Genomic DNA, 26,838 nt, shown 5'->3' with positions numbered 1-26,838 from the left:
TCAGGCCTGCTGTTCAATAGCAAGAACTTGACCAAGTTAAAATGGATGATCGTGCTGGCTAGACCAGCATCGGCTTTTGCTTTTTAACAAATGGAATGTCAAGGATTAAACAGCAAGCTGTATGAAGAGGAGGGGTGTGGAGATGTCTTTGTATTAGGGAAGCAAATTGGGTCCTTGGTTTTGAGATCGGCCCCCAGCTCCTGTGGAAAGCCAGCCACCTGGTTGGGTCCAAACTAGGTCCCAAAGAGGTTTAAGGCCTCTTCTCAGCCTGTCCTACCACGGGGAAGCTTTTTCATGGCTTAGCTTGAGGCTTGGCTTTTCTTTCGGATTTCTTGTCGGTATGAAGTTCTGCCATATTTTTTGGCTGTGTGTTCTCCTTTGAGATTCTTATGAGGAAATGGGAATGCGACCAAACTCCTTGTGGTAATTCCCGTGTTCCATAGTTGGAAACTTGGGTCCCATTTGTTAGATGAGCTGCTTGGAATTGGCCTGTTTTGTTCTGCTGCCTGAGCATAGCGAGTAGTGTTTGTGATACTTGCTATTGCAATTAACAGTCTTAGTGAAGTTACACCTCACCCAGGGATGGGCTTCTGTTTTTAGGGTACTTGTTCCCTACCAGTTTTTTCCTATCTAAATGAACCACTCCCTCCAAATTTGACTGACTAGAAGCTTACAGGTAGTGTCAGTATTTTGTCTTGTAATTATTTAGGCTTCATTTCATATTTTGTTTGAGCTTCTAGGACTAAATAAATTAAAACATTCCTACTGAAGTATATACAGACCGGACGTTTAAAATTTATATATTTATTGACTTACTAGCCAGTTAGGAAGAGCCTTTTTTTCCTTATTCTAAATTGAGTTGGGCTATTGTATTTTCCCCTCCACCTCCCGCCTCCCCCCATCCTCACCCCGTGACAGTTTTCCTCTAGGGCTCCCTGAGCTTTAATGTGATGGTGGTACCTGCCTGCAGTGACATCTGCTGACACAAGCCAAGTCTGTTGTCAGTCCTCGCTCCGGGATTTGGCTTGGGAGCCAACATGAGTCACCCACAGTACTAGTGACCCACACAGACCAATTAGATCCAATTTGAGGTAAATCAGAAAAACATTCCCTAACTCTGACCTTTCTTTCACTTAGAACTGTTTATACCAGAATGCCTCTCTCTCTCTCTCTCATTAGAAGTTAGTCTGTTTTTAAATAATTGGCACTTTGAGGTACACTCAATAAACTTTATTAAACACAGTGAAGACCGCAATAACATTCCTCTGGTTGAATGTTAGTGATGATTTAATATTTATCTTTTCCTACAGAAATGCTGCTCATGGATTCTCCCTTATTCAGGTGGACAACACAAAGGTCACCATGAAAGAAATCTTGCTTAAGGCAGTGAAGCGAAGAAAAGGATCCCAGAAAATTTCAGGTGAGACCCTGGAAATAGAAGCTTAACCGTTAGTTTAAAAGTGCTTGGTGTGTGCATACGTGTGCATGTGCGCACGTGTGTGTGTGAGAGAGAGATGGCTGGCTAGATTGTTTTAGATATCATTGCTAGAAGGTTTGGTTAGCAGATCTACAGCAAAAAAAGTGATTTTTTTAAACTGCCCCTGGGCCCAAGAAAGGGACTGGGTCAGTGGCATGTGTGAGAAGAATGTGTTCCTATTGATTATGGAAGCTCCATCATTAATAATTTGTGATAGATTAAGACAAAGCTATTTGAGCTATTAGTTGGTGTAAAGCTGTCTTAAAAACCAAATCCTAAATTTGAAGGACTGCTTTTAATTTCATGTTTTCACATAATTTTCCATGGGGGAAACTTTCAGTTAGTGTTCGGGGTATGCAATAAAAGAAAAACAACTTTCATTTTTACCAAATGAGGGCAACTGTAAAAAAAATTTTTTTAAAGATAAATCACTTGATGTGCACAAATACCTGTTAATCTTTAATTCCTCATTACCCAAATTTGTACAGAAAATAAGCTTATGGTATTAGCTATGATATTTAAAGGATATGAGGGAAAAAATATTACCAGTATTGAGAAATAATTATTTTGAGAAACAGCTCAAAGATTTGTTATACCACAGACAACTTTAACATAAATCAACCTCTATATGACATGTCAAATATCATTGCTTTGTAAATAAATGAGACTTCTTTAACACCTTTAGTTTCATCTTCTGGAAAGGAAAAAATGCATTACTCAGGTTGAAGAAAATAGTTTTGTGTTCTTTTTAAGGAGAGGCATATAATCTGTTCCAGATTTAATTAGCTATCTTCAGATGAAAGCTGAAGTTTTAATAAAAGTTAGAAGAGATAACACAGTGAAGGACACGGATGAGCTGTCTCAAGGCCATATTCCAGGGGAACGATAAGAGCTGTAAAAAATGGCAGAGGAGAGCAATTGAATGGAGCAATGAAAATCTGATTCTCATAAAAAAGAGAGAGAGAGAGAGCTGCTGGTAGGGGCGGTTGTAGATGAGACCTGCTAGCGTCTGCAAGCAATTTGGATGCTTGCCAGGAGTCATTGTTCACCCTCGGCTGTGGCGGCTCTGTCCAGATGTGCCAACTGCACGTTTCGGCTTTTGCCAGCTGACTGCGCCGTTTGATAACCAGCTCTCTGGATGCCCATCACTGGCCGCAGAGATAGAATTAAATGATGATGATCTTCCCACAAGTTGGGAGAGGAAACAATGCATATAAATCTTGATTTCATCTCAGCATGAGAAGTCTTTATCCATCATCACTCATAATGAACAAGTCGTTAGCTGGGATGAATGGTGTTCTGGTTTTTCCAAACACCTCTTTTGTTCATTTTTTGGGTGACTTTTATCCATTGCATGGGGGTCAAACCTCTTTACATTTAAGGGATGATTGAAGAGGCATAGCCTTTCCTTCCCAGGGGAAAGTAGGTATTTGGGGGTTCGAGGTGCCAATCTAATAGCATTTAAACAGCTTCAGATATTTAAAGATATTTAATAAGCATGTATCTTCCTTTAGGATCCTGTTTTTTCCTCGTGTTTTGACCCTAAATTTTTTACACAATAGTGCCCATTTTGTGCCACATTCATTGTATTCAAAGATAGTGTTATTCCAGGTTGTCCAAGAGGAGCGGGAACCAGCTTTTTAAACCTTCTTAATAGAAATTCAGCTGTCGCAGATTTTTTTAGACCATGAAACCTTTTTGAAGTTACTGAGGTGCAGCTGAACCATGTCCTTCCCTCTGTCTCCGGCTATCTCTTTCCAATTGTGTACCTATTTATCTGTGTCCATCTCCAGCAACCACGTTTATCATACACACAGTTATTTATGTCCACCTTTGTGTACACATTCCTGCCATTTCCACCAGAGACTTTGCCACATCCAAAACACAGTGATCTGCATTATTTATTCCTTTTCATACTAGGGAAGTCATTTGAGATTGATGTATTTACATAAATTACTGTCCATTTTCTTAATCCAAAAAGCTCTGTAAAATGAGAAGCCCTTTCTATTGCTTTATTAAGTCTGGTCTCATGAAACAGAAGGCTCTCCAGTTTGGCAAAGATGTTTATTTAAGGTTAGCTTGGTAAAGACGGTGTATTTTGTGATCTTGAACTTTGTATTGTGGAGTGGGCTTGTTTTGGAGGGTAATTAATGAAAAGAGGAAAATCCTCTCGTCATAGACGGAAACACAGTATGTTTCCTTAAATTAAAAAAAAAAAAGCTGTTAGTGCTCACAATTGGCCATGAAATACTTATACACATTATGACACGTGAACTTAGTCATGAACTCAAGAACGTGGTGGCAGGAGATGCCAGGCTAGAGACGTTTATCCTGCACATGACCCCCGCAGTCTCTGCAAGAAGGGGCCTGCCTCACCCCATGTCCAGGACAGCAGTGGAGTGCTCAGCCCTCTCTTCAAACAGCTTTTGCCTGATGGAGTGCAGAACACCACTTGTCTGTTTTCTGCTCTTTTTTAACTGAAGTGAGAGGCGAGATTAAACAACATGTGCCATGTGGAGGCGAGAGTTCTCACTACTGGTTTGTTAGGGGTTAGTTGCACTAAGAACAAGGTTTCAGAAATCCTTTTATAGGCTGACAGTGCACTTCTGTTGCTTACCCACAAACCTCTAACCTCTCTCCTCTTTTTTCCAGACCGACCATACAACTTTCCATTTCATAGTAATCATAAATTGAGAACCTAAACTATTTTAGTATGAAACCCAGATGTGGTGACTGCTCCAACTTTTAAGTACTCTGTTGCCCTTCCCTCTGGCACTCCCTTCCCGATTTTCATTTGTAAAAAATTGGAAGGTGGCAGCTATTTGAGCAAAAGAAGTCTTCTTTGTTTAGGTAGATAGGTTTGTCAATGGAAACCCTTAGGGTTTTAAAATATTTTTGCTTGGTATGGACAGACTATCATTACAGGCACTTGTAACTGATCTGGAATTTTGACTTGCATTATTTGTAATTATCATTGTCATAACTATTTATGAACACTGCAGGGTTTCTATTACTATTCATGTGCTGAACTAGAGGAGTCTTTTCACTGTGTGTTCCAGTCGGTGCTCTGCTAAGGCCCATTTTTTTTAAAGCCCATTTTTAAATGTCCCTTTTAAAGTTTCTCTACAGCTTTTCATTTTATTACTGATCCACTTGACATTTGAAAGCTACCTGCACTGGCAGAAAGTCCCCACTGTTTAAGAAAATTGTAAATGGAGAATCTGGTTTTAGAAGAATTAACTGGCACCTCTTTACTAATTTTTGTAGCTGGGTGGGTGAGTTTTTGACATAATGAAGAGCAGCCAGTCAGGTCCTTTGATTTAGCTAGTAAAATATACTGACCTGTTATTTAGTGAGTGAAGTCCTTAGCTCATCAAGTTCTCCTTTGGTCAAGTTCATCCTCACAGCCAGTGACCTTCTGAGCTTCTTAGTATTTTGTTGTTTAAATTTGCTATCACCCACCAACCTTTACCAGCCTCCTGAAGCATGGTGTTGGGTATGGCAGGAATGCTTAAGAAATGGAGGCAGATACAATTTCAATTTATTTTTTTATTTTTTTTTATTTTTCTTAAGATTTTATTTATTTATTTGACAGAGAGAGGCACAGTGAGAGAGGGAACACAAGCAGGGGGAGGGGCAGAGGGAGAAGCAGGCTTCCCGCCGAGCGGGGAGCCCGATGCAGGGCTCGAACCTAGGACCCTGGGACCATGACCTGAGCCGAAGGCAGACGCTTAATGACTGAGCCACCCAGGCGCCCCTACAATTTCAATTTTACATTGACACAGAAATATAGTTAACTCTTGGTCTACAAAAGAGAGAAGGCTTCGAAGTGGGATGTTCCAAGCAGAATAGTTCTCTGCACGGCTCTGTTTCAGTATTTGTTGTCATTTTGAAATGGAGGTGTTTTTCTTTATCATCTACTAAAGGATTGAACCAGAAGCATATTAACTTTTTCTTACCCTTGTTCATTCTTGCCTTTTGATGTGAAAGACAAATTTTTATTAGTCTGAAAATCCTTTTGAAAAGTTCTTATAGTATTGTTAAAAAAACTTACGACATTCATTTTTGCTTTTCCCTTATAAAATTTCACCTAGACTTTGAAAGATAAATGTTAGCTTTGTCAAGTGGACTCTCTCTTAACATCTCTGTTTAGAGTCACAGACCACCTTATTGTTTGCTAACGTACTGTGTTTTCACAAGACGCCTGGGATGTCATTAGTGACATTGTCTAGACTAAGACGCCTCCACATTATTCCCTAAAATACTCCTAGACTCAGAGAAGGCCAGCAAACAGCTACCACAGTTTGCAGAGTTCTGATCAGAAAGAGCGCTAATGATGACATCATTGGATTCTCATGTAAAATGTAAATTTTGATCCATACTGTATTTGTACTTTCATTCATCCTGTGTCCTCATGTGTCAGACCTGTGCTGGGTGCAGGGAGACAGTGGGAGGCAGATTTACAAGGCCCTTGCTGAGGAAGAACTTACATTCTAGAAAGAAGGTAAAAATAAGGGGCTGTGAGAGAGAATAATAAGATGCAACATATAGGATGGTCAGGGAACTCCTCCCTGAGAAATTGACATTTAGACTGTGGCCTTCACATTTAAGCTGTGAAGAGTTGGGGAGGGCCAGTGTCATTCAAAGCAGTGGCTATTAAAGGTTTACTATATTTTAATATAAAAAGAACATTTCAGGGGCGCCTGGGTGGCTCAGTTGGTTAAGCGACTGCCTTCGGCTCAGGTCATGATCCTGGAGTCCCAGGATCGAGTCCCGCATCAGGCTCCCTGCTCAGCAGGGAGTCTGCTTCTCCCTCTGACCCTCCCCCCCCATGTGCTCTCTCTCTCTCTCTCTCTCAGATGAATAAATAAAATCTTTAAAAAAAAAAAAAAAACATTTCAGATTTCTTTGTAGTTAATTTACGTGACTCTGTCCCCCTCCACCCCACCTCCCCAAAAAAGTAGTGAAATTGGCCCTTGAATTGTTCCCTGGACAAAGTCCCCACATCTTACCCATTAGCAGGTCCTCTCAGTTTTATCTCCAGAATATATCCTGAATTTATTCAGTCTTTTCCATCTCCACTGGATGAGTGCAGATCGCCATGACTTAAATAGAGTTTTCTGGTTTTCCTGCCTCTGCTCTTGTCCTCCTCCAGTCTCCTGTCTACACAGCAGCCAGAGGGATCTTCTAGAGTATAAATCAGATCATACCTGCTGTACACCCTGCAGTGACTTTCAGAATAAAACCCAGACTTCTAACTACTGTACAATATTCTGAGACCCAAAGAGGGGAAGGGGCATACAGAGAAGATGAACACAAAGAAAGAAAAGAATTGGAAAGAAGTGCAGAATTGATCATTGCAATATGGCAGAGAAACATAGACAGACCAGGCAGAGAACCTGGGAAGCCAGGGTAGGGACTTGGAGCCTGTAACTTAATGTGGACCTGCTCTAACTAATAGACGGGCGACAGCAGGGCCAATCTCTGACACAATTAGTAGGCCTTACTTTCATGCCAGGTAGACCTAGAAAGTAGCATACTAATTAATTAGTTATCAGTAACGTTTTAATGGGGGTTTGTGTGTCAGGAGAGGAGTTGGTCTTTCCCTAAGATGTGGTTCCAATGAGGGAAGAGCTGATTTATTGAGTGCCTTTGTGTATTACACATATTATCTCATTTAATCTGCAAATACCCCTAGAAGGTAGATTTTATTATGCCTGTCTTACAGACGAGACTTTAGAAACGTTGGGGGGTGGGGAGGTGCATGTTAGAATTAAGGAACTGTTGAGAACTGTGTATGTAATCCTATGCTTACCTCTCTGAGCCTCCCTTTCCTCAGCTCTAAAAGAACTTAAAGTCACCCAAATTTCCACAGTAAGTAAATGGCAGAATCTAAATTGGAGCCCAGGCTTTTTTGACCTCAAAGCCCATACTCTTTTTATTATACCATGTTGCTTATTAGAACCCTAATGGGAGAACAAATTTAAAATTCTGTAAACAGAAATGTTCATTGATTCTAAGATCTAAATGCACTAGGGAAGTGCAGCATTTAAAGGAACCCTGTGGTGAATCTGGATATAAAGCCAGGAATTCTTTTTGTAATTGCACAGTTTGTCTGTATTGGTGTCAGTTTTAATGTTTTATGTCTGGCTTTCTTAAAGCAACATACACCTGTCCTGAGCCGCCCTGTGGAAAAGAGAAACCCCCGTATGTTTTAGAGGGAGCGGGGTTTCTAACACTCTTCTAACGGGAAGTGTTCTCCAAAGGCTAAAATAAGCTAAAGAATCTTCTTGCTGTAGAGTTTAAGAATCTTACTCCGTGTGTAATTGTAAAGATGGAAAATCCAGTAACCTTTCTTCTATGAAAGTAATTTGTGAGCCAGAGACACAGACATGTGGTTTCCTTATGCTATAGCAGGTAATCCTTTAAGAGAAAAAAAAAGAAGATGATGAAGAAGAAAAGGTAAATAAGACTGTTTAAATGTTCTTAGTCAAAAAGGCAGTGGAAAACTGCTCCTCATGAAATAATAAATAATCACGCTGATGCCACTCATGCATGGGGGCTGGATGAGACATAAAGACCTGATACTTGGTATCCAATGACCCAGTGGGAAAATGATAGAGAAAATTAGGGCAGCTAAAGTGTGTAAATGTCTAACTCAGAAATGCCCCGGGCAAGAAGCTCCAAGTTAAATATTCCTCCTTCCCTCTTCCTGCCTCTTTATCTTGTTGTTTCTTCCCACCTGAGCCTCCCCCTGTCTGGAGTGCTCTGAGGCTCCTGATGGATCTTCCTGAGAATAGAGCAGAGCATGTAAGAGATGGCATTGCAGTCAGCTGTTTTATCTAGGAAGCCTGGAAATTTAGAGAATTTATGTCAGGCAAAAATCTTTGGGAACCACTTTAGAGACCCAATTATTTTAGAAGGGTGTTACGAGCTCTCACAACCGCCACATCAGAAAAACCTGAAATACATCATTCGCCAAAACTACATTTGACCAGCGTTTACTCTTCCTGCTAGTCACTAATCTTTCAGAAGTTCCTTTTCCATCACAAAATGTATTCATTCACTCCATCTGGGGCAGTCACCAACGTGGATTAGATTAAAGCAAAAGCCGAATGAAAGGACGAGAAAAGACCTTCCTCTTGACAGGCTGTGCGGTGCTGCAGGAGGGCACATCCGTTTTGAAGTCAGAGGAAGGACCTGTCTCTGGGCCACTAGGGACTAATTCTAGAGCATCACTAATTTAATAATAGCTTTTCAGGAAAAAAAAAATAAAGAAATACTACATTCAGTGTACATATTGATTGTAAGCTGTAGCCTAATTTTAGAAATGTTATAAAGTAGGAAAAAATGCATCTTAGAATGAAGAACTATGGTAATGGAATGCATAGTCCTGTACTTTCCTCAGCTGTGACAGGGGAGAGGTTGAGGGGAGGAGTCACCCAGGGCACTGTGGGAAGGGGCAGGTGTGCGCCAAAGCTCTGAGTGTGGCTCTGACAGACCCTGATGACTTCAGTGTTCACCGTCCCTTGCTGCCTGCTCTGGGCCAGCACTGTGCTAGAATCAGGTGGAAACCCAGTGAGAAAACAGATTCAGAAAAGGGGGCAGGGGCACCTGGGTGGCTCAGATGGTTAAGCGTCTGCCTTCGGCTCAGGTCATAATCCTGGCGTCCTGGGATCGAGTTCCGCATCGGGCTCCCTGCTCCTTGAGGAGCCTGCTTCTCCCTCTGCCTCTACCTCTGTCTCTCATGAATAAATAAATAAAATCTTAAAAAAAGAAAGGGGCCAGTAAAATATGGCAAATTCACAAGGAGAAGTACATAAGCTACTTAAGCAGCATAGATTAGGGAGTACTTAAAACTACTGGGTGAGGCAGGGCCTGAGGAAAGATGCTCTGGAGTAAATGATTTGATAGTTTTTTGAAGATTAAATAGAATTTTGGTAGGTGGGTAAGTGAGAGCAAGGACATTCTAGGCAGAGACGTTTTGAAATGTAGTAGTAACAAAACATGGATATCCGAAATTACTGGAGCAGGAACAAGGCAGAGGATAAGCTGCAGAAGCTAGGCAGGGGACAGATCCGATCAGGCCAGGCCTGATAATGTACTCAAAACTAGAAGAGCTGTATTTGTTTATTGGGGGCTTATTATGCAGCAGACACTATGTAGGCACTGGGGATTTTGTTGAAGCCAAGAAATGATCCTTACCCTCCCAGAGCTTACTGTTTAGTTCCTCTGGGGGACAGGCAATTACAATACCATGCATGTGATCGCTGGAAATGAGTGTAGGGCCTGGGTACACACATTGTGGGAGGGGAGCCCTAGTCCAGTCTTAGGGAGTCAGGGAGAACTATCCTCCAGATGAGACCTGAGGATGGTGGAAACTGACCAGATGAAGAGGGCTGGGAAAGATCGTTTAGGCTGAAGGAGTGAGGTGAGAGAGCTTGATGCCTTCTGGAAACCACATGTAACTCAGGATAATAAGCAGTAGAGTAGGAGTTAGGAGGGTGGGACATTATGAGGCTGAAGTGGTCATTTGGGACCAGTTCATGTTTGTAAACTGTGTTGGATTTGAACTTTATTCTGGTGGCAGAGGGGAACCATTGAAAGGAGAACAATATAGTCAGAATTTCTTTTAGAAAACACACCGTCTGCATGACAAAAATCGATTAGAGGACATAAAACAGGAGGCAGAGACACCGGTGAGGAGGCTCTTGAGGACTCTATCCAACGGATGATGAGCCCTGAATTAAGGCATGGAGAGAAGCGGTTGGTACTTGGTACAGGAAGCAGAGGGATGGACACCATAGTAAAGTCTGATTTCTGTTATTAGAGCTGAATGCACAGTTTGAGGAGGATTGAAATACCTTGAAGCTGCCACCTGTTCTGGTGTTAATATTAAAACTAGGGTGTGGTAGAAGATAGGCTTTTAAAGATTTCTTTTTAATAAAATTAAATGCTTGTTGAAAAAAAATCAAACATTTAGGAAGTGCGTCAAGTAAAAAGTAAGTGTATGAAGGTTTCTTCTAACTGTATTTGGTGTGAACCCTTGGTTTTTTATTCAGTTCACACACAGATAGACATATAGGCTCTAAGTTTCATGTGAGCAGGACCCTGTTTTTTGTTTAGTTTCTTTAAATCACTATATACCCAACATCTAGCAGAGTGTCAAATAGAAGACACTCTATAAATGTTTGTTAAATAAACTTGTAAAAAACGTATCCATGTAATGATTTTTAAGAAGGATACCACACAGTGTATATGATTTTGCATTTGTTTTTCACTTAGTATTCTGTCATAAGCATTCTTGTTAGAATAACTATGTTAGAGTGACCATTGCCATTTTATCTTCCTAGTTAACATTTATTTAACTTAGCTCTCTGTTGTTGGACATTTAGATTATTTCCAAATTTCCAGTTTTACACATACAGCGAACAATCTTGTATGAATATTCATTGCACGTTTGTGCTAGATGTTAAATATGGGATTGCTTGTCAGAAGTTTGTGTATTTAAAATGTTGAGAAAAACAAATTGCCCTTTAAAAAGTTTATACCAATTCTTTGACACTCCAAGAATATATGAGAGTGTCTTCTTTTCCCACCCCCTTACTAACACCGATGTTATCAATCTTTCATTTTTGCCAAACTGATGGCTAGCAGTTAATATCACATTTTAATTTGCATTTCTGCGGGTTTTGTGTAAAGTTAAGCATTTTAAAAATGTATTTATCTGCCATTTATCTTTCTAAAAGATAGTTTTTAAGTCAGTTGTTTTTAGTGAGAAGAGAAATTGAGAAGTCTAATTTCACAAAACTGTTTTTAAGAAGTACCCTGTAGTTTAGAATACAGTTCACCCTACTGCGCCCTTTCCTGCCCCAGCAAGTCCAGATATGTGTGTACACACACACACACACACCCCCCCGATATAGAGAAAAGGCACACATACACACACACACACACACACCCCTGATACAGAGAAAAGGCACACATCCAGTCCAGGCCAATTTACTTGTTTGCCTTCTGGCTTTTCATTTACCAGCAAAGCTTTTGTTTATGTGTTTGGAGAGAGTTAGCTGGTAATTCACTAGGTTCCAGTTCACCTCATTTAGGACCTTATGTTGTTACCTGCCTGCTTTGTCACAAAACTATTTGAGAAAACAGATTTCCTGTTAAATAATTTATTTTAGTCTGGTACGTGTATATAGTACTTAGAAAATGCATCATAATCTGGAAATCAGAAATGTAGGCAAAAAAGTTGTCACCCCCCAACAGGTTTATTTTGGGGAGGCACATCTAAGGACACGTCTGGCAGCATTATGAACAGCACTGGCACCAAGGGCAACTGTGGGGGGTTAATGGGGACCCTGCATCATTCCTTGCCATGTGCCTGGTGAGTTAACTCCTAGAAGTTTCTGGGAATGGTAGCAAGTGGGGAAAAGGCTGCAACCAACAATCAGTGTCACAAAGTGGGGATGACTAATTTGCTGAGGACACCGTTGAGACAGATGTTTAATTAGCTGAAGTCAGAGTGGATAAATTGGGAGAGGACTGCCTATGCAGAGAGATGCCCTGTTCCCTCATCTCTCATTTAACTGTGTTTGGTTTGGGTTTTTGTCTTTATCGTTTTCTTTTTGAAGGCAACATCCTCAGACCCAGGGGAGCTGCAAGGGGGAATAGGAGGAAAAGTACCCTTTGGTACATCTACTGAACACTTACTGTACTTTTGTATTTAACTTTTACAAAGACCTTGTGAAATGGACATTATCTATTTTTTATGGTTGAGAAACCAAGGCCATGTTATGTGTGTATTGTGTATATGCATGCATTCTTGTGTGGATTGCTAATGAGTGACATAGATGAGATTTGAACCTGTACCCCTTGATTCTTAAGCCCAGTGTTTTTTCTCTGTACTGGAGCTTCCCCATTTAAATTGTAATGCAAGTGAGAGAACTTTCTGGAATAAAAGTAATCTGTATATTGACAGGAACTGGTGTCACACAAGTGAATGCATTTGTTGGAACTATCAAATGATACTCATAAGATTTGTACATATCATTGTATGAAAATTTTACCTAAAAGTAAAAAGAGGGGGCGCCTGAGTGGTCAGTCATTAGGCGTCTGCCCTCGGCTCGGGTCATGATTCCAGGTCCTGCTCCACGGGAAGCCTGCTTCTCCCTCTCCCACTCCCCCTGCTTGTGTTCCCTCTCTCGCTGTGTCTCTCTCTGTCAAATAAATAAATAAAATCTTAAAAAAAAAAAAAAGGTAAAAAGAGAATCTCAAACAAATATTGGACACCAGTTAACGTTATGCACACTGAATGTACTGATGTCTGCTCTTTACTTTGAAATGCATTTTTTTTTAAAGATGCATTGGTGGAAATAAAGTCTTTAAAAAAAAAAAAAAGGGACACCTGGGTGGCTCAGTCAGTTGAGCGCTGCCTTTCAGCTCAGGTCATGATCCCAGGGTCCTTGGATCGAGTCCCGCATAGGGCTCCTTGCTCAGCGAGGAGTCTGCTTCTCCCTCTCCCTCTGTTGCTCCCCCCCTTCTCACTCTCTCTATCTCTCCCTCTCTCAAAAAAATAAATAAAATCTTTAAAAAAAAATAAAGATGCATTGGTGGATGGATATATGATAAAGCAAATACAATAAAAATGCCAATTGTAGGATCTAGGCAGTGGGTACATGGGTTTTCAATGTACAGTTCTTTCAACTTCTCTGTGGTTTAAAAATGTTTATAATAAACTAGGAATGAACTTATAAAAATTAAAAATATATAATTTAGGTTCTTATTAATGTAAATTTCTGAACTTACAAATAATTATCTTTGTGGCATAGAAAACACTAATCTTTACTTCCTGTAGGGTATTTTATCTTTCTTTACTTCATATGTTAAATGACATCTTTGAGGTCATAGTTTCTTTCATGGACCTGTGATTTTAAGTAGCATATAGAGTTATGAAAATAAAGTAATTGTTACCACTTACTGAAAATTAAAAATTTGTGGGGCGCCTGGGTGGGTCAGTCGTTAAGCGTCTGCCTTCAGCTCAGGTCATGATCCCAGGGTCCTGGGATCGAGTCCCACATCGGGCTCCCTGCTCAGCGGAAAGCCTGCTTCTCCCTCTCCCACTCCCCCTGCTTGTGTTCCCTCTCTCGCTGTCTCTCTCTATCTGTTGAAAAATAAATAAAATCTTTAAAAAAAAAAAAATTTGCCAGGCAATCTGCCAAGCACTTTTTGTAGTGATCTCTTTTAATCCTTAAATCAAGTATTTGAATTGATTATTATTTTTGTTTTATGAAAGAGAAAACTAAAGCTTAGAGAGTCTGCAAGACTTGTCCAAGGTCACATAGCTAGTAAGTTGGGGAATAGGGATTCAAACCCAGATGGATGATGCCAAAGTTTGTATTCCTCCTACTGGCTAAGGTTCCAGGGTCCACATGTCAGTGGAGGCAGGCATGCTTTTCTCCCTCGAGAGACCAAGTGCCCCTGCTTCATTTGGACGTGGCAACATGATTCAGCGTAAGGAGTACAGGCTTTGGACCCAGCCCAGCCCAAGTCTCCACCCTGGCTGTGCCTTTCACACAAGCTGTAAGGTTAGACAAGTCATCGAGCCTTTTTCACTTCGGTTATCTTTTCTGTCAACAGGGGTAATAATACCCACCTGGCAGGGCTGTTGTTTTGACTGGATGCATATAAAACAGTTCCTGGTAAGTGTCCAGGGGGTGTCAGCGGCCTTTATCCCTGTTGCTGCTGCGGCACCAAGCACACCATCAAATCTGGCTTCTGAGGTTTGGATTTACTTCCTTTTCTGCCCATATGACTTGGCCTTTGCCTGTACTTTTTGTTTGCAACGAATTAAGTCTATAGAAAGCTTACACCCTGTGATAGAACCAGCTTCTGAATTGTGTTTGGATATGGATCTGCTGGAAGCACCCTTTATTTCGAACAAGGAGAAAACTAGACCCAGAGAGCCAACTCCAATGATTTTTGACTAACAAGAGAACCCATGTCAGGCATGTAGGGGTGGCCTAATGGACACAAGGCGCATTCATCATGTAGCTTATATCAGCAAATTTAATTTACTATACCCAAGATTCTAGAGAGGAGGTGAACAAATTACATTTTTCTCTAACAAACATGTTTACAGGTGATTATAAAAAGCCTTTGTATTAACAGCCAAGTAGCTCACAAAGCCTGTTGCTTCTTCTTAGAAAACATTTAAAAGAGGAAATATAATGAAACCTCCATGTGATTTTTGAGGAATGATTACAGAAGTTACAGGGAGGTTTGGAGTGTTGTGTCTGCCCCTTACACTCTCTAAGAAGAGTCTTTGTCTCCCCCAGAGGAAGCAGAAGGCCCCTTTCTTCAGGCAGGCCATTCATGTATTTATCCTCTTAGTAGCTGTCAAGGAAAAATCTTCTCTGCCAAGGTTGGGTTTGGCCATTTGCATGAAAAGTCATCACTTTATATGAGCTACGCTCTCAGAGAAGACCTCTTCCAGACCAGCCCAGAGACCTGAGACACCCAGCTTCTGTCTCACTGTTTTCAGAGGCCTGCCACTAGAGCTAGTCTTCCCCCATACGCAGTTTAAAAGGCAGTTTTAACAAGTGCAGTGACAACTTTCCACAAAGAGTTTTTCCTTTTTGAGTAAGTTACAAATACCGGTACTTTCTACAATGCCTTTAAATGCATTAAGAAAAGAAAAAGAAGAAAAATAGCTCATCAGTCAGGGTATTTCTTTTTCTGTCTTACAGTGACAATAGTACCAAGAGACAAAGATGACTTAAAATCAGGAAAAGGCGTTGGAGTGGCACTGGGAGGCAGGTCTGGGGAAAGGATGTATCAGCACCTACTTCTCATTACCTAGGTACTAATCACAGTGGGACATCAGCAAGGTGGAGAGATTTTACTGTGCCATCAAACCAGTTTTTCAAACAGAAAGTCAGTGAGATGTGATTAAAGCCTAAGTGCTACAGAATATACAAGGTGGTCTATTGGAGCTCCTCAGTTTTCCCCAAAACTGTCTCCACTGGATCATAGAAATATCAAATCATAACAGAACCCCAGCTTTACTTTTTTTTTTTTTGCACACTACATTTAATATAATAATGTGAATTAAGATAAAATTAAGCCAAAGTATGATTTAAGTCTAAAAATATCCTCAAGCACAGTGTATCCAAATCCAAACTCATCACCCAGTAAATATTTATGGAGTCTCTGCTACATTTTAGGCAGGGTATAAGGATGGCAGGGCCTGTGCTCAGCTCTCATTTAGCGAGGTAGATAGTCAATAAAAACAGACCAACCAACAAGTACGTCTGATAGGGATACTCTCTTCTGGCTTTTAGCCTGTCCATTTTCTGACTAAAAGGACTTCTTTGAGTCTCCAGTTTTGTGAGTGCCCCTCCCAAAAGGAGTCCCTCTTGCCTCCACGATCGGGCATTACCTCAGTCTTTCCACTTTAGCAAGTTTCCATGCATCTGCTAATCGATTACCGACACCATGCCCTGATGCGGGGACACGTGGACAGGACAGCGATGGCTGGGTGAATTCACGAGCAGTAACTCGTCACGTCCGAGCAACAGCGTAAATTAAGAGGTGCAGGCCATATCTCAGCCTTGGAAACTGCTAGAGAGAACATTGTCCCTCAGCCACTCAGCCTTGTGTCAGGCACCATGGGCCTGCCCCAGTGAGTTCCTAATACATTGATCTTGCCAGATGTTGGTGTGTACCTTACCAAGGAAAAAGATGAGGACCCTCCTTTTCCTTTGGGATGGGGGAATTGAACTTTCATTTGAGTCAAATGGAAGTCCCTTATGGAGAACAGGTTCCTTTTTGTTTGCCAGCACTGTAGCTGGCCTGGAGTTGGTGACTAATGTATTTTGGGAAATGAGCAAAGGAGAAGCAGTGAAAGCCAATCTGCAGCCCACAGCTGCTTCGCTCCCTGCCAGCCCAGGCCCAAGGCCACCCACTTCCTATTCAGGAGTAGATTCACTGCACTTTGATTATTGGAGATCAAACTTCCTCTGAGAATTAAATCATTGAATGAAAATGTAAATGTCTTAAAAATGAAACACAGCGCACATCAGTTGAAATTAGTGTTGCCTACCAGGTTCCCAAGACATGAATCTCTAATGAGTCCTTGGGGAGCCAGTGGGATATAGCAAAAACAGACATTTTAAGCACTGATAATCAAGTAAGGGTGCCCAACAGGAAGAAGCTACTGCATACACTCTATTCCAGAAAAAGGAAATTAAAGCAAACTCACTTTACGAAGCAGGGCTCTGCATGTATGAAGGGTAGAGCACACACTGACTCCTCACCTTCCACAGTAGAAGTTAAGACATACTGTCTAATATTTATAATCATTTTTAAAACAGCTCAGTAAGAATGCTAATAAAAAATAGGAAGGTGAGGGACGCCTGGGTGGCTCAGTCGGTTAAGCGGCTGCCTTCGGCTCAGGTCATGATCCCAGGGTCCTGGGAATCGAGTCCCACATCGGGCTCCTTGCTCGGCAGGGAGCCTGCTTCTCCCTCTGCCTGCCTCTCCCCCTGCTTGTGTTCTGTCTCTCTCTCTGACAAATAAATAAATAAAATCTTTAAAAAAAAAAAAAAAATAGGAAGGTGAATACCAGAAGAAATAGCCAAAAAATTTTTAAGTAATTGCCTGTAAGAAGGGATTCAGGGATGTGCAGGGAATTAACTTTTTCACTATAGGACTTGTGGTATTATTTTCTTCTAAAAGTGTGTATACAGCAGCTGCCCACGGGTCCTCTCCCCGTGCTTTAATAAAAATACCTTTTTGCACTGGAAAAAAAAAATAATAAAAAAATAAAAGTGTATATACAGTTGACCCTTGAACAACACAGGTTTGAACTGCATGGGTCCACTTATGTGTGGATTTTTTACAGTACAGTACTATAAATGTATTTTCCTTATTAACATCTTCTTTAGCTTTGCTGTAAGAATACAACATATAATACATATATATACGTACATGTAATACAGACATCATACAAAATATGTGCTAATCAACTGTTTATATTATTGGTAAGGCTTCCAGTCAACAGTAGGCTCTTAGTAGTTAAGTTTGGATTTTTACATGGATTTTCGGCTTTGTGGGGGATCGGCACCCCTAACCCTCATGTTAAGAGTCAGCTATATAATGTTCCTTTGTGAAAAGTAAAAATAGTTTTTAAAATTTGTAAAAAGAAGACTGCTTATCCCAAATTCTAGAGCTTAGAAATATTTCTTTCTTTCCCTTACTTACATAGACTTTCTTTATTTGGTAACTTCCTTTCTTCTAAAAGCCACAATCCATTTTATTGTGTGGATGTCAGTTTTCTGTGAGAACACTGTTATTAAATAGTTGCTTCCCATTGCAAACATCTCCAAACCTTTTAAGACCAGAATGTTATATGAGTATAACCATTATACTGTGATTTTGCCAACATCTTGTCTCTGTGACCTGTATTTTCTGCAGGTTAAAGCACAAGCTATTAGCTGAGTACTCTTGTCCCATCCTAAGGATGACTAATATCTCAAATATAAATGAAAACAGCTGCTTTTTCATAAGATTAGAGTTCCAAACAGCTGTCACATGTACATTTTGACATTCCTTTTTTTTTTTTTCAAATTGGGGCAAAAATTAGTTTACTGACTCTACTAATCTGGTTAAGAATATCATCTAACTTCTGTGGAAAGGTGGAGAGGAGGTCATGGAAAAGCCTATTGAGCTAGAATGTAGCTATGCCCAAAGACTCGAACTTACTGAAAATGAAAACCCTGAGCTGAGACCCCTCTGAGCCAAGAACATAAGGTCTGTAGGGGCCTGGCGGCAGCTGCTACACCACTACCACCCTTGCCAGCCTGCGCCTCGGCGGACAGCCACTGTTCTCTCTCTAGCTAGAGAGACGCTGCAGTGCCACCCCATTGTGTCCTCAAAGCCTGAATCTGTGCTGTCTCATCTTCTGCAGCCCATGGAGGGCTAATTTCCGGGATTACTGTTGTGGATCAGAAGACCATGCCCCCTCTATTGGCTCAAAGCTGGCCCCACCACTCCTAGCTAGGTAACCTTGGTCAGGTCATTCTCCCTCTCTGAGTTCCTTGCTTTATTTTGCTCTTCAGTAAGATAAAGTCACAGCTACATCACAGGCTGCTGGTTGGTAGTCTTAACTGTGGGAGCTTAATACCTGGGCTCTAGAAACATCTTCCTGGTTCCACTCTTGCTTCTGTTACTCTTTCTAGCTCTTTGGTGAGTTTCTTAGCCTGTTTGAACTTCATTTTCCTCATCTATGAATGAGAATAACGCTATCTTCTTCATAGCATTGTTGCAAGAATTAAATAGAAATCCATATGAAACACCAGACGCATAGCTGTTACTGTTTTATTACTCCGCAAATGTTAGTCCTGTCCCCTCTCTTCAATTTCATTGTTATGAGACCCAGCCACACTCACAATTTTGTGATATAACACTTTGTTTTTTAGGAGTATGACTGCTTTGAGTCATGATTCAACAGAGACCCTAGCTACTAAGGAACCCAGCTCAAATTTAGTCCACGTTACGTATGGCCCAGAATGTGTGCATCTGTCTGCCCAGCTGCTCATTTGAGCTTTTCCAGGGGTCTGAGGCCCCTTGTCAGAGCAGCAAAGCATCAGTGAGAACATAGGTATGCACATGTAAGAATGACCTAGCATTCCTCTAGAGCACTCTGCATCTGGGGCTGGATAGGCAGAAGGGTTAAAAGCTGGAGAAACTTTTGTCATAAATTTTCTCTTCAGCAGGACTTCCCAGGGAACATCTGACATTAGGAGAGAGGAAATGCTGATTGGCCTCGGAGTCAGCTGAAGGAGACAGGAGCTGCAGTGGAAGCTGCTGGATTTACTGTTATTAGCAAGGCAAATGGAAAGCCAGCAGGGCAGCCCAGCTCCCAGATAATAGATGTAACAAGAAGGAAAACTCCCAGGAAGGAAAATGGCTGGCAGCCACGACCCCGCTACCTCCTCCACTGTCATTTTTTCCCATTGCTCTTACCTTTTTGTTTTGGGTGTTTAGCACAAGGAGAAGCATATTTTAACATCTTGGGTTATAAATCACAATTGGTTTAAAATAAAACAGGATCTGTAATTCAGCTTCTTATTGGTTTGATAGCTTCATAGTTGAACATGATGAAATGTGTAAAATTGTATTAATATAATATGAAGTAGCTGTCATTTACTGAGCACTTACCACGCGCCAGACTAAGTGTTTTACTTGTGTTATTATCTCATTTAATCCATTTAACAACTTCATGCTTTAGAAATTATCATCATCCCCAGTTTAGAGATAAAGAAACAGTGCTTAGAGCACTTAGGTAATTTCCCAAGGTCTTAAAGCTTAGTGGAACTGGGATTTGAACCATGGCTTTAAGGTCCTGCCAGTCCAGGGGAAAGTACTGAGGCAAGAGCCCAAATGGCTATTATGGGGCCAGACAAGGTACTAGCAGTAAGAAAAGTGCTTACTGAGGCCTGTGTTCCTGACATGAAACATAGCCCTAGCTGGTACAGTGGTGGTTAGAAGGTGGACGGGTAGGCAGAGAAGAGTCGAGTTGGCAGGTGGAGATGATCCCTGAAGGGCCTGATCCCCCAAAACAGGGAAAAAGGCAGAAGGGCAGTTGATACCTAAGGACCACAACAACTGAGGGGCAATTCCAGGTCCTGACAGCAAGGACCAGGGAAGCAGATGATGCTCAGCATCCAGGGACGGAAATACAGAGAGCTGTGTCCTATGCAGGGTCAGGTCACAAAGGCAACAGGTGAACAAAACTCCTATTGTCAAAATTACCTCTAGAAAAAAAGTCCCTTTAAAAATGCCTGTCAGGGGCGCCTGGGTGGCTCAGTCAGTTAAGCGTCTGCCTTTGGCTCAGGTCATGATCCCAGGGTCCTGGGATTGAGTCCCCTGTCAGGCTCCCTGCTCAGTGGGGAGTCTGCTTCTCACTCTCCCTCTGCCCCTCCCACTATTCATAAGCGCGCTCTCTCAAACAAATAAATAAAATCTAAAAAAAAAAAAAAAAAGCCTATCAAGAGGCCAGCATACTATAGTTTTTCTCATTAAGTCCAACATAGCTGGCCTTTTTTCCTAGCAGGAGAACCAGTGAAACTAAAAATACATATCTTTAAATGCTAAACTCAAACTTGGCACAGAAAGATGCTCACGCTGTAAGAGGAGCTACAATCAGACTCCACCACCCACCCAATTAATTCAGTAAGTCATTCATCAGACATTTACCAAGCTCTGTAATTGCAAAGATGAGTAAGACTCCCCCCTCACATTCACTCTTGGGGTTCATTGAATCACTGAGAGTCATGGCAAATGGGATTCTCCAAACTATTTAAATTGTTCTCTTGGTCATTCTTCACTCTCTGTTTTTCCTCATTTTTACCAAACAAGCGTAGTTGAATTCGGGTAAATTAAATGTGTAACTTATACGCAGAGAGGTCCAGGCATATAGGTGGCATCAAGGGCAGGCCCAGTTTTCTGAGAGGCATACGAGAACCTAGCAGAATACTAAGCCCAGAGCAGGGTTCTGGGCAGGGCTCGGCCAGGGGCAAGGGCACTTACCTGAATGAGACAGGAGGGTCAAGGCCAGATTAAAAGAAAGGAAGTCTTGTTTTGGGTTGGCTTTAAATTGCAGAAATCTTCTTGCCTTGAAGCAGAACCTGCAGGTGAGAGGAATGTTAAGTGGTAGGACTTCCCTATTGTGGGGAAAGGAAGTGGGCCATTCTGGGAATCTTATAGGGCCTGATGTTGTCATGGGGGTCAGACGGAGAAAAGCATATGCAAAGGGTCCTGGAGGCCAGATAAGACTTAGTAGGGAGTAACCATAAAAACCGGGTGTGGATTTGCCCAACTAGAGGAGCAGGCAGTGTGGGTGAAGGGAACCATGCACTGAACAGTGAGGAGACCAGTTCAGCTGGTTCATAGAGGACATAAGAGGGACAGTTGGGTTGGATAGAAGGTCCGGAGAGCAGGGTAAAGGAAGTTGTGAAAGGATTTTAAGCATGGAAGTGATAACCTTAAGAGAGCACCCTCTGCAATAGGATGAAGATGGCTGGAGGCCAGGAGAAGAGTTGGGAGACCATTACTGGGGGCTGGATGATAAGCCGTGCAACGGAGATGTGTTAAATGGGTAGAGTCTGGAACTTGGGAGTTGACTTCCTGTCCACAACAAGGAGGGAAGGCTGAGTAAGAAGTATTCCAGACTTGTGAGTGCCTTGTTCACTCCTCCGAATCCTTAGAGGCCAGAGTCAGTCCTAATGATCTTTGTATCTGTAGTGCTTAGCCCAGGACTTGGCGCAGGGCAGGCTCAGTAAACGTTTGATGAACAATGAGGTAATCCATTATCATTGGAAACCCAGTTACAAGGAAAAAGAGCTAGTTCCAGTAGAGAAGGTTAATATGTTTGTAGTTGATTCTCCTGTGAAATTAGAATCAAATAAGTGCTTGGAGTTCTCTTCAGTCCTGCAAAGGCAGGCCTGAGCCACTTATTGTCAGTGGTACTTCCTTGAAGAGTTGGTGGAAGCCCCTACGAGGCCCTGCAGCCTGTTGTCCCACCCAGGGTTACAACCCCTTCACTAGGGTCACTGGCACCGAGCTGTTTAGAGAACAATGTCACTCCTGGTGCCTCACCGAATCCGTTCAATAGCCTGTCAAGTACATACAACTCTTATCTTCATTTTCAGAGGAGGAGACGGAGGTTCCGAGAGCTATAGTTTACCCAAGCCAGTCTCTGGCATAAGCAGATTTGAATAGAAGTCTTCAGATTCCACTGTATCATAACAAAGTCTGATGATTGAAAACAGTTGGCCCTAAGCATGCTCTCCATTGACTTAGGCTGGAGTCACCACTTTTTTATAGCTCAGAAAAGGCTATAGACAAATGAAGTCTCCTTTTTGTTTGCTTCTTTTGTTTTTGTCCTTAGGTGTTTGTGACTAAATTCACTAATTTTGCTGGCTGTCAAGGCTGTGTTAAGGGAAATGGGTTTGAACTGCTGTGGTTTTTGAGTACTGGACTGGATGTCAGAAACCTTTGCCATCACGGGAAATTCTGTCACTCTGGATTTACTATCTGTTCCCCACAGCTGAATTCCTCAGCAGTGTGATTTAGCACCCTGGCTCCCCATCAACCGGTTTTGGCATTTATTTGAATGCATTACCCCACTGGTTTCCATAAACTATTTTACAATTGTTTAAAATAAATGACTGTTTATTTCCACAAAAACCATCTGTATTTCTTTACAGAGTAGCAGATAACTGTACATAAAATTTGGTAATGTCACAGTGACTCAAGTTAAGAGAAACAGATTAGATTGAAAAATTGGATGCTAAGGGACAGTGTTAAAGGTTTCCATCCTCTGTAACAAGTGATACCTGAATTTGAAGGAGGGGGACAAAATGTTTCTTTTTTTAAAAGTAATACTAGGCCTTCTTTCTCCAAAGGGAAGTCCATTTGTGCCCACTGGGTAGTGACAAGATATGCACTATGAGCATCCCTGTGTCCTTTCAGCACTCACTCTGCCTGGGGTGGTGTGTAGGAAGCTCCTATCCAGTAGCTTCCAGCCTTCTCCAAGTTTTGGGTTATCCATGCCTTATCTCTTCTTGTTCTGATGGTGAGTGGGTTCCTAGGCCTGTGTGTTGCTGCTCAGAGAACTCTGGTAGGAAGCACATTGGGACAGGTTGCTATGGTGAGAGAAGGCAGGCCTGGGTGAGGGAACTGAGCTGATGGGGAGGTGAGATTGGCCCCTGACAGGGGTGGTCTTCCATTCTCTAGCCAGTGCCCAAAGCAGCACAGATCTACACCAGCCCCATCCATCCCAGGGAAACCCAGTCAGAGTTGGGGCTCTATTGTGCTTCTCTAGTCAGTGGGGACATTTGGAGTCAGCTGGAGGTGGAACTTCAGGTCTGCTCTGGAGGACAAGGTAGATAGTTAGGGTGGTAGCCATGCGGGCCGAGTTTCCACTTAGTCACCAAATACACACTGCAACACACCTTTTGCTGTGGCTGCCCCAGGAATGCAGAGGTCCTGAAATCTGGACTTCAAGCGCAGTTTGCATACAGCTAGTGCAAGAGACAGGCCCAGTCGGAGACCTTCCTAGTGCAGGTTGCACAGAGAAGTCCAGAGGCAGTGGTACTCATGCAGCTTTGACTTGTTGAGTAGGGGAGAGCGAGTACCGGAGAAGTGAAATAAAGGGACGATTACTTCAGACAGAGGGACTAGTATGAGCAGAGTACAGAGTGTTGAAACAGCATGATTTGGAGGATATTTCTGGATTACTATATCATTAGGTGGGAGGTGGGAAGGGGAGGGAGATGAGACCAGTGTGGCAGACTTCTAGAGGTTGCAGCCTCTGCTGAAGAGTCATACCCCACCCCCCGCCCAGTGAAGCTTGGACAGCAGAAGCAGAAACCCAGACATGATCTGCGGAGTCCTTGGAACAACTCCTAAGAGGGAGGTACTGTTATTATCCCTCTTTTACAGGTGGGAAAGCAAGGCATAGAAAGTTTAAGTAATTTGCCCAGGGTCACCCAGCTAGTAAGTGGTGGAGCTGGGAATTCAGACCCAAGCAGTCTGGCTCATAACCACTATACCATGCTTTCTCAAATGTTTTGGGGTCAGCAGGGGTTGTAGGGCACTCCCTAAAACACACACACACACCACCGCCACCACCTCCCCACCCCGAGTTTAGGGCAGAGATCAAATCCAGACCTTCTTCCTACCCTCCAAGCTGCAGAGATGGACTCCAAACACACTGCCTCTTGTCTCAAAGCCTGAGTGGAGGCATCAGGACTGTCTTAGAGGGAGGTTGAATAGGGCAGACAGAGACAGTATGGAGTCACCCTTTGTTTTCCACAGCCCATCTAGAATCCATGGGGAGGACAGGGCAGGCATAGTTGTCTAGACTAGGGTGAAGGAGCACCAGTTGGACAATCTGACCAGTGGTCTGAAGTCATGGCCTCTCTGTGAAAAACCTGTGGGCGCCAGCAGCCTGGCCTCAGATGTTCCTGTCTTCTTTACCTTTACTGCCTTTGGGCAGCTCTGGAAGACTCTGTGGTCCACCCTATGCCTTGACTCTGGACCATGGGAACCCCTGAAGAGGCTCTATGACACTTTTGTTCCTGGGCCCCCAGCTGCTTAGGTGTCTCCCCAGCAGCCACTGAGCCCCCCTGATCTGTGAGAAGCCAGAAATGGTGAGAGGGGGCTCCAGAGGACCCAGTCCGTAGTCTGATCTAGCTGGAATCACCTCTAAGATTGTTTAACCTCATTTTTTTAAATTGGATTTTTAATGACAGAAGTAATACCTATATATATCCACTGTAAAAAATCCGAACCAGATAGAAATCTATAAAGTAAAAAAAGCAAAAGCCTTTGTCTTTGCTACTATCCCATCCTACACACAGAGGTAATTCTAGTTAACACAGTTAACTGTGAGAACAGTTTGGCTGATACCCTTCCAGATTGTGTGTGTGTGTGTGTGTGTGTGTGTGTGTGTGTGTGTGTGTGTGTGTATTTGTTGAAAATACACACACACACACACACATAAATGCACATATATAGCTGGAATTTTACTTTATTAATATGGAGCATACTCTATACATTCTGTATCTTTTTTTTTTTAAGATTTTATTTATTTATTTGACAGAGAAATAGAGCCAGAGAGCAAAAGCAGAGGGAATGGCAGAAGGAGAGGGAGAAGCACATTCTGCACTAAGCAGGGAGCCCGATGCGGGGCTCAATCCCAGGACCCTGGGATCATGACCTGAGCCGAAGGCAGAGGCTTAACCATCTGGGCCACCCAGGCGCCCCATTCTATAGCCTTTTAAATTTAATAATGTATCATGGGAATCTTCCCATGTCTTGTTAACTTAGTTTATTTTTTTAACAGCTACATAACATTCCAATGTACAGATGTACTGTAATTTATTTAATCGTTTCCTGCTGGAGAATATTTAGACTGTGCAATTTTTGATTTTAAAACAGTGCTGCAGTGAACATATTTGAACATACGTCATTGTGTACTTGGAGTAATGCTTCTCAGGATAGATTCCTTTGTTGGGTCAAGAGTCAAGGTTGTTCAATTTAAAATGCCACCTTGTTGAAGTCATTCTATTGAACAAAGATTATTGAGCACCTACAAAGAGCCTGTTGCTGTGCTGGAGCTCTGGGAATACAGAGTTGGTTTTATTAAAAAGCCCCTCCACCCTCATCTTCAAAGATTTGTAGGAGTTGGGGGGAAACAATGACAAATAGACAGAAATGCTTCTAATCCAGCGTGCTCAATACACTGAGAGAAGCAAGGCCCCAAGGAAGTTGCAATGAAAGAGCTCTTGATTCTGACAGGGATTCGGGCAGGGCTGCAGAGAGGAGGGGAGATGCCAAAAGGTGTGCCTCCCTACTCCTCCCAAGAGCCCATCTGTGAGACTGGGTATTCAAGAAGAAATTTGTTCTAAAGAATTATGATGCTCCTGCATTTTCTCCTACACAAAGAAGGAAATCTCGGCTGTACGCCCTTTCCTTTCCTCCTCTTGGCACTTTCTGATTGATGATTGGAAATGATGGCAATACATAAACTATTTTTCTTTTTATTTTATGACCTGGTAATAGCAGTAACATATTTCCAGTAAATGTTTTCTATTGCAATAAAAAAGTTGTAACAAGACTAGAAATGGGTATAGTTAAACCCTAAAGAAATCATACTTTCAGAACTGTGGATTGAGGCAGTAACTCTGTAAATCATTTAACTTAGAAAAAGGTCCCCCTCCACCCTGAAAAACTCAGGGCAGGCAGCCGGTGTTTACTTTAAGTGCCCATCGGATAGGTGCCTGCTGTGGGGGCTGGGGGAGCCCTCAGTTTTGAGCCCCATAAGACCAACTACTCTCTCTCTTCCCACCTCGTTTCCCACCCAACACCTTTACTCCTTTCTGAGCCAGTAAATCATCTCAACCTTATAATTCTTTTTTTCAACCCCCAAATCAAGAAGATTATAGCATGCTCTTTCTGGAATACGGCATAATAGTGTGGTTAAGAGCATAGGCTCTGGAATCACACACCTGGATTCTTGTCCTGGCCACACTGTGGACACATGACTTAACCACTCCACATTTTTTTTTTCTCCTCTGTAAAATGAGGATTATAATGGGGCCTCCCTCAGAGTTTTATGATTCAGAGTGCTCATGCATGTAAAGTGCTTTGTTAAGGGCCAGGAAAGTCCTCAGTGTCACTCACTGTTGTATAAAAAAAGGGTAAGTTGATGATTTTGTTAAATTTGCATAGCAGTATAACAATCAACATTTATTGAGTGTTTATTATGTCGTAGGCATCGTGTTACACAT

General features: G+C 42.2%; 1 protein-coding gene across 12 annotated transcripts in view; it reads left to right on the top strand.

Annotated features, from left to right (window-relative positions):
- MAPKAP1 (MAPK associated protein 1) overlaps positions 1–26,838 on the top strand; it is a 281,556-nt gene that overhangs the window by 138,834 nt on the left and 115,884 nt on the right. For 11 of the 12 annotated variants that reach the window (XM_078061769.1, XM_078061768.1, XM_078061773.1 and 8 more), the window contains one exon: positions 1,311–1,420. In XM_078061769.1, the coding sequence (XP_077917895.1) occupies positions 1,311–1,420 (110 nt within the window). Of the gene's footprint in view, positions 1–1,310; positions 1,421–12,111; positions 12,433–26,838 lie in introns of those variants that run through there. The other variant, XM_078061772.1, reaches the window with a different exon arrangement.

This window comes from Halichoerus grypus, chromosome 14, assembly GCF_964656455.1.
Source record: "Halichoerus grypus chromosome 14, mHalGry1.hap1.1, whole genome shotgun sequence".
Lineage (NCBI taxonomy): Eukaryota > Metazoa > Chordata > Mammalia > Carnivora > Phocidae > Halichoerus > Halichoerus grypus.
This window is presented reverse-complemented; position numbering and strand designations above follow the sequence as displayed.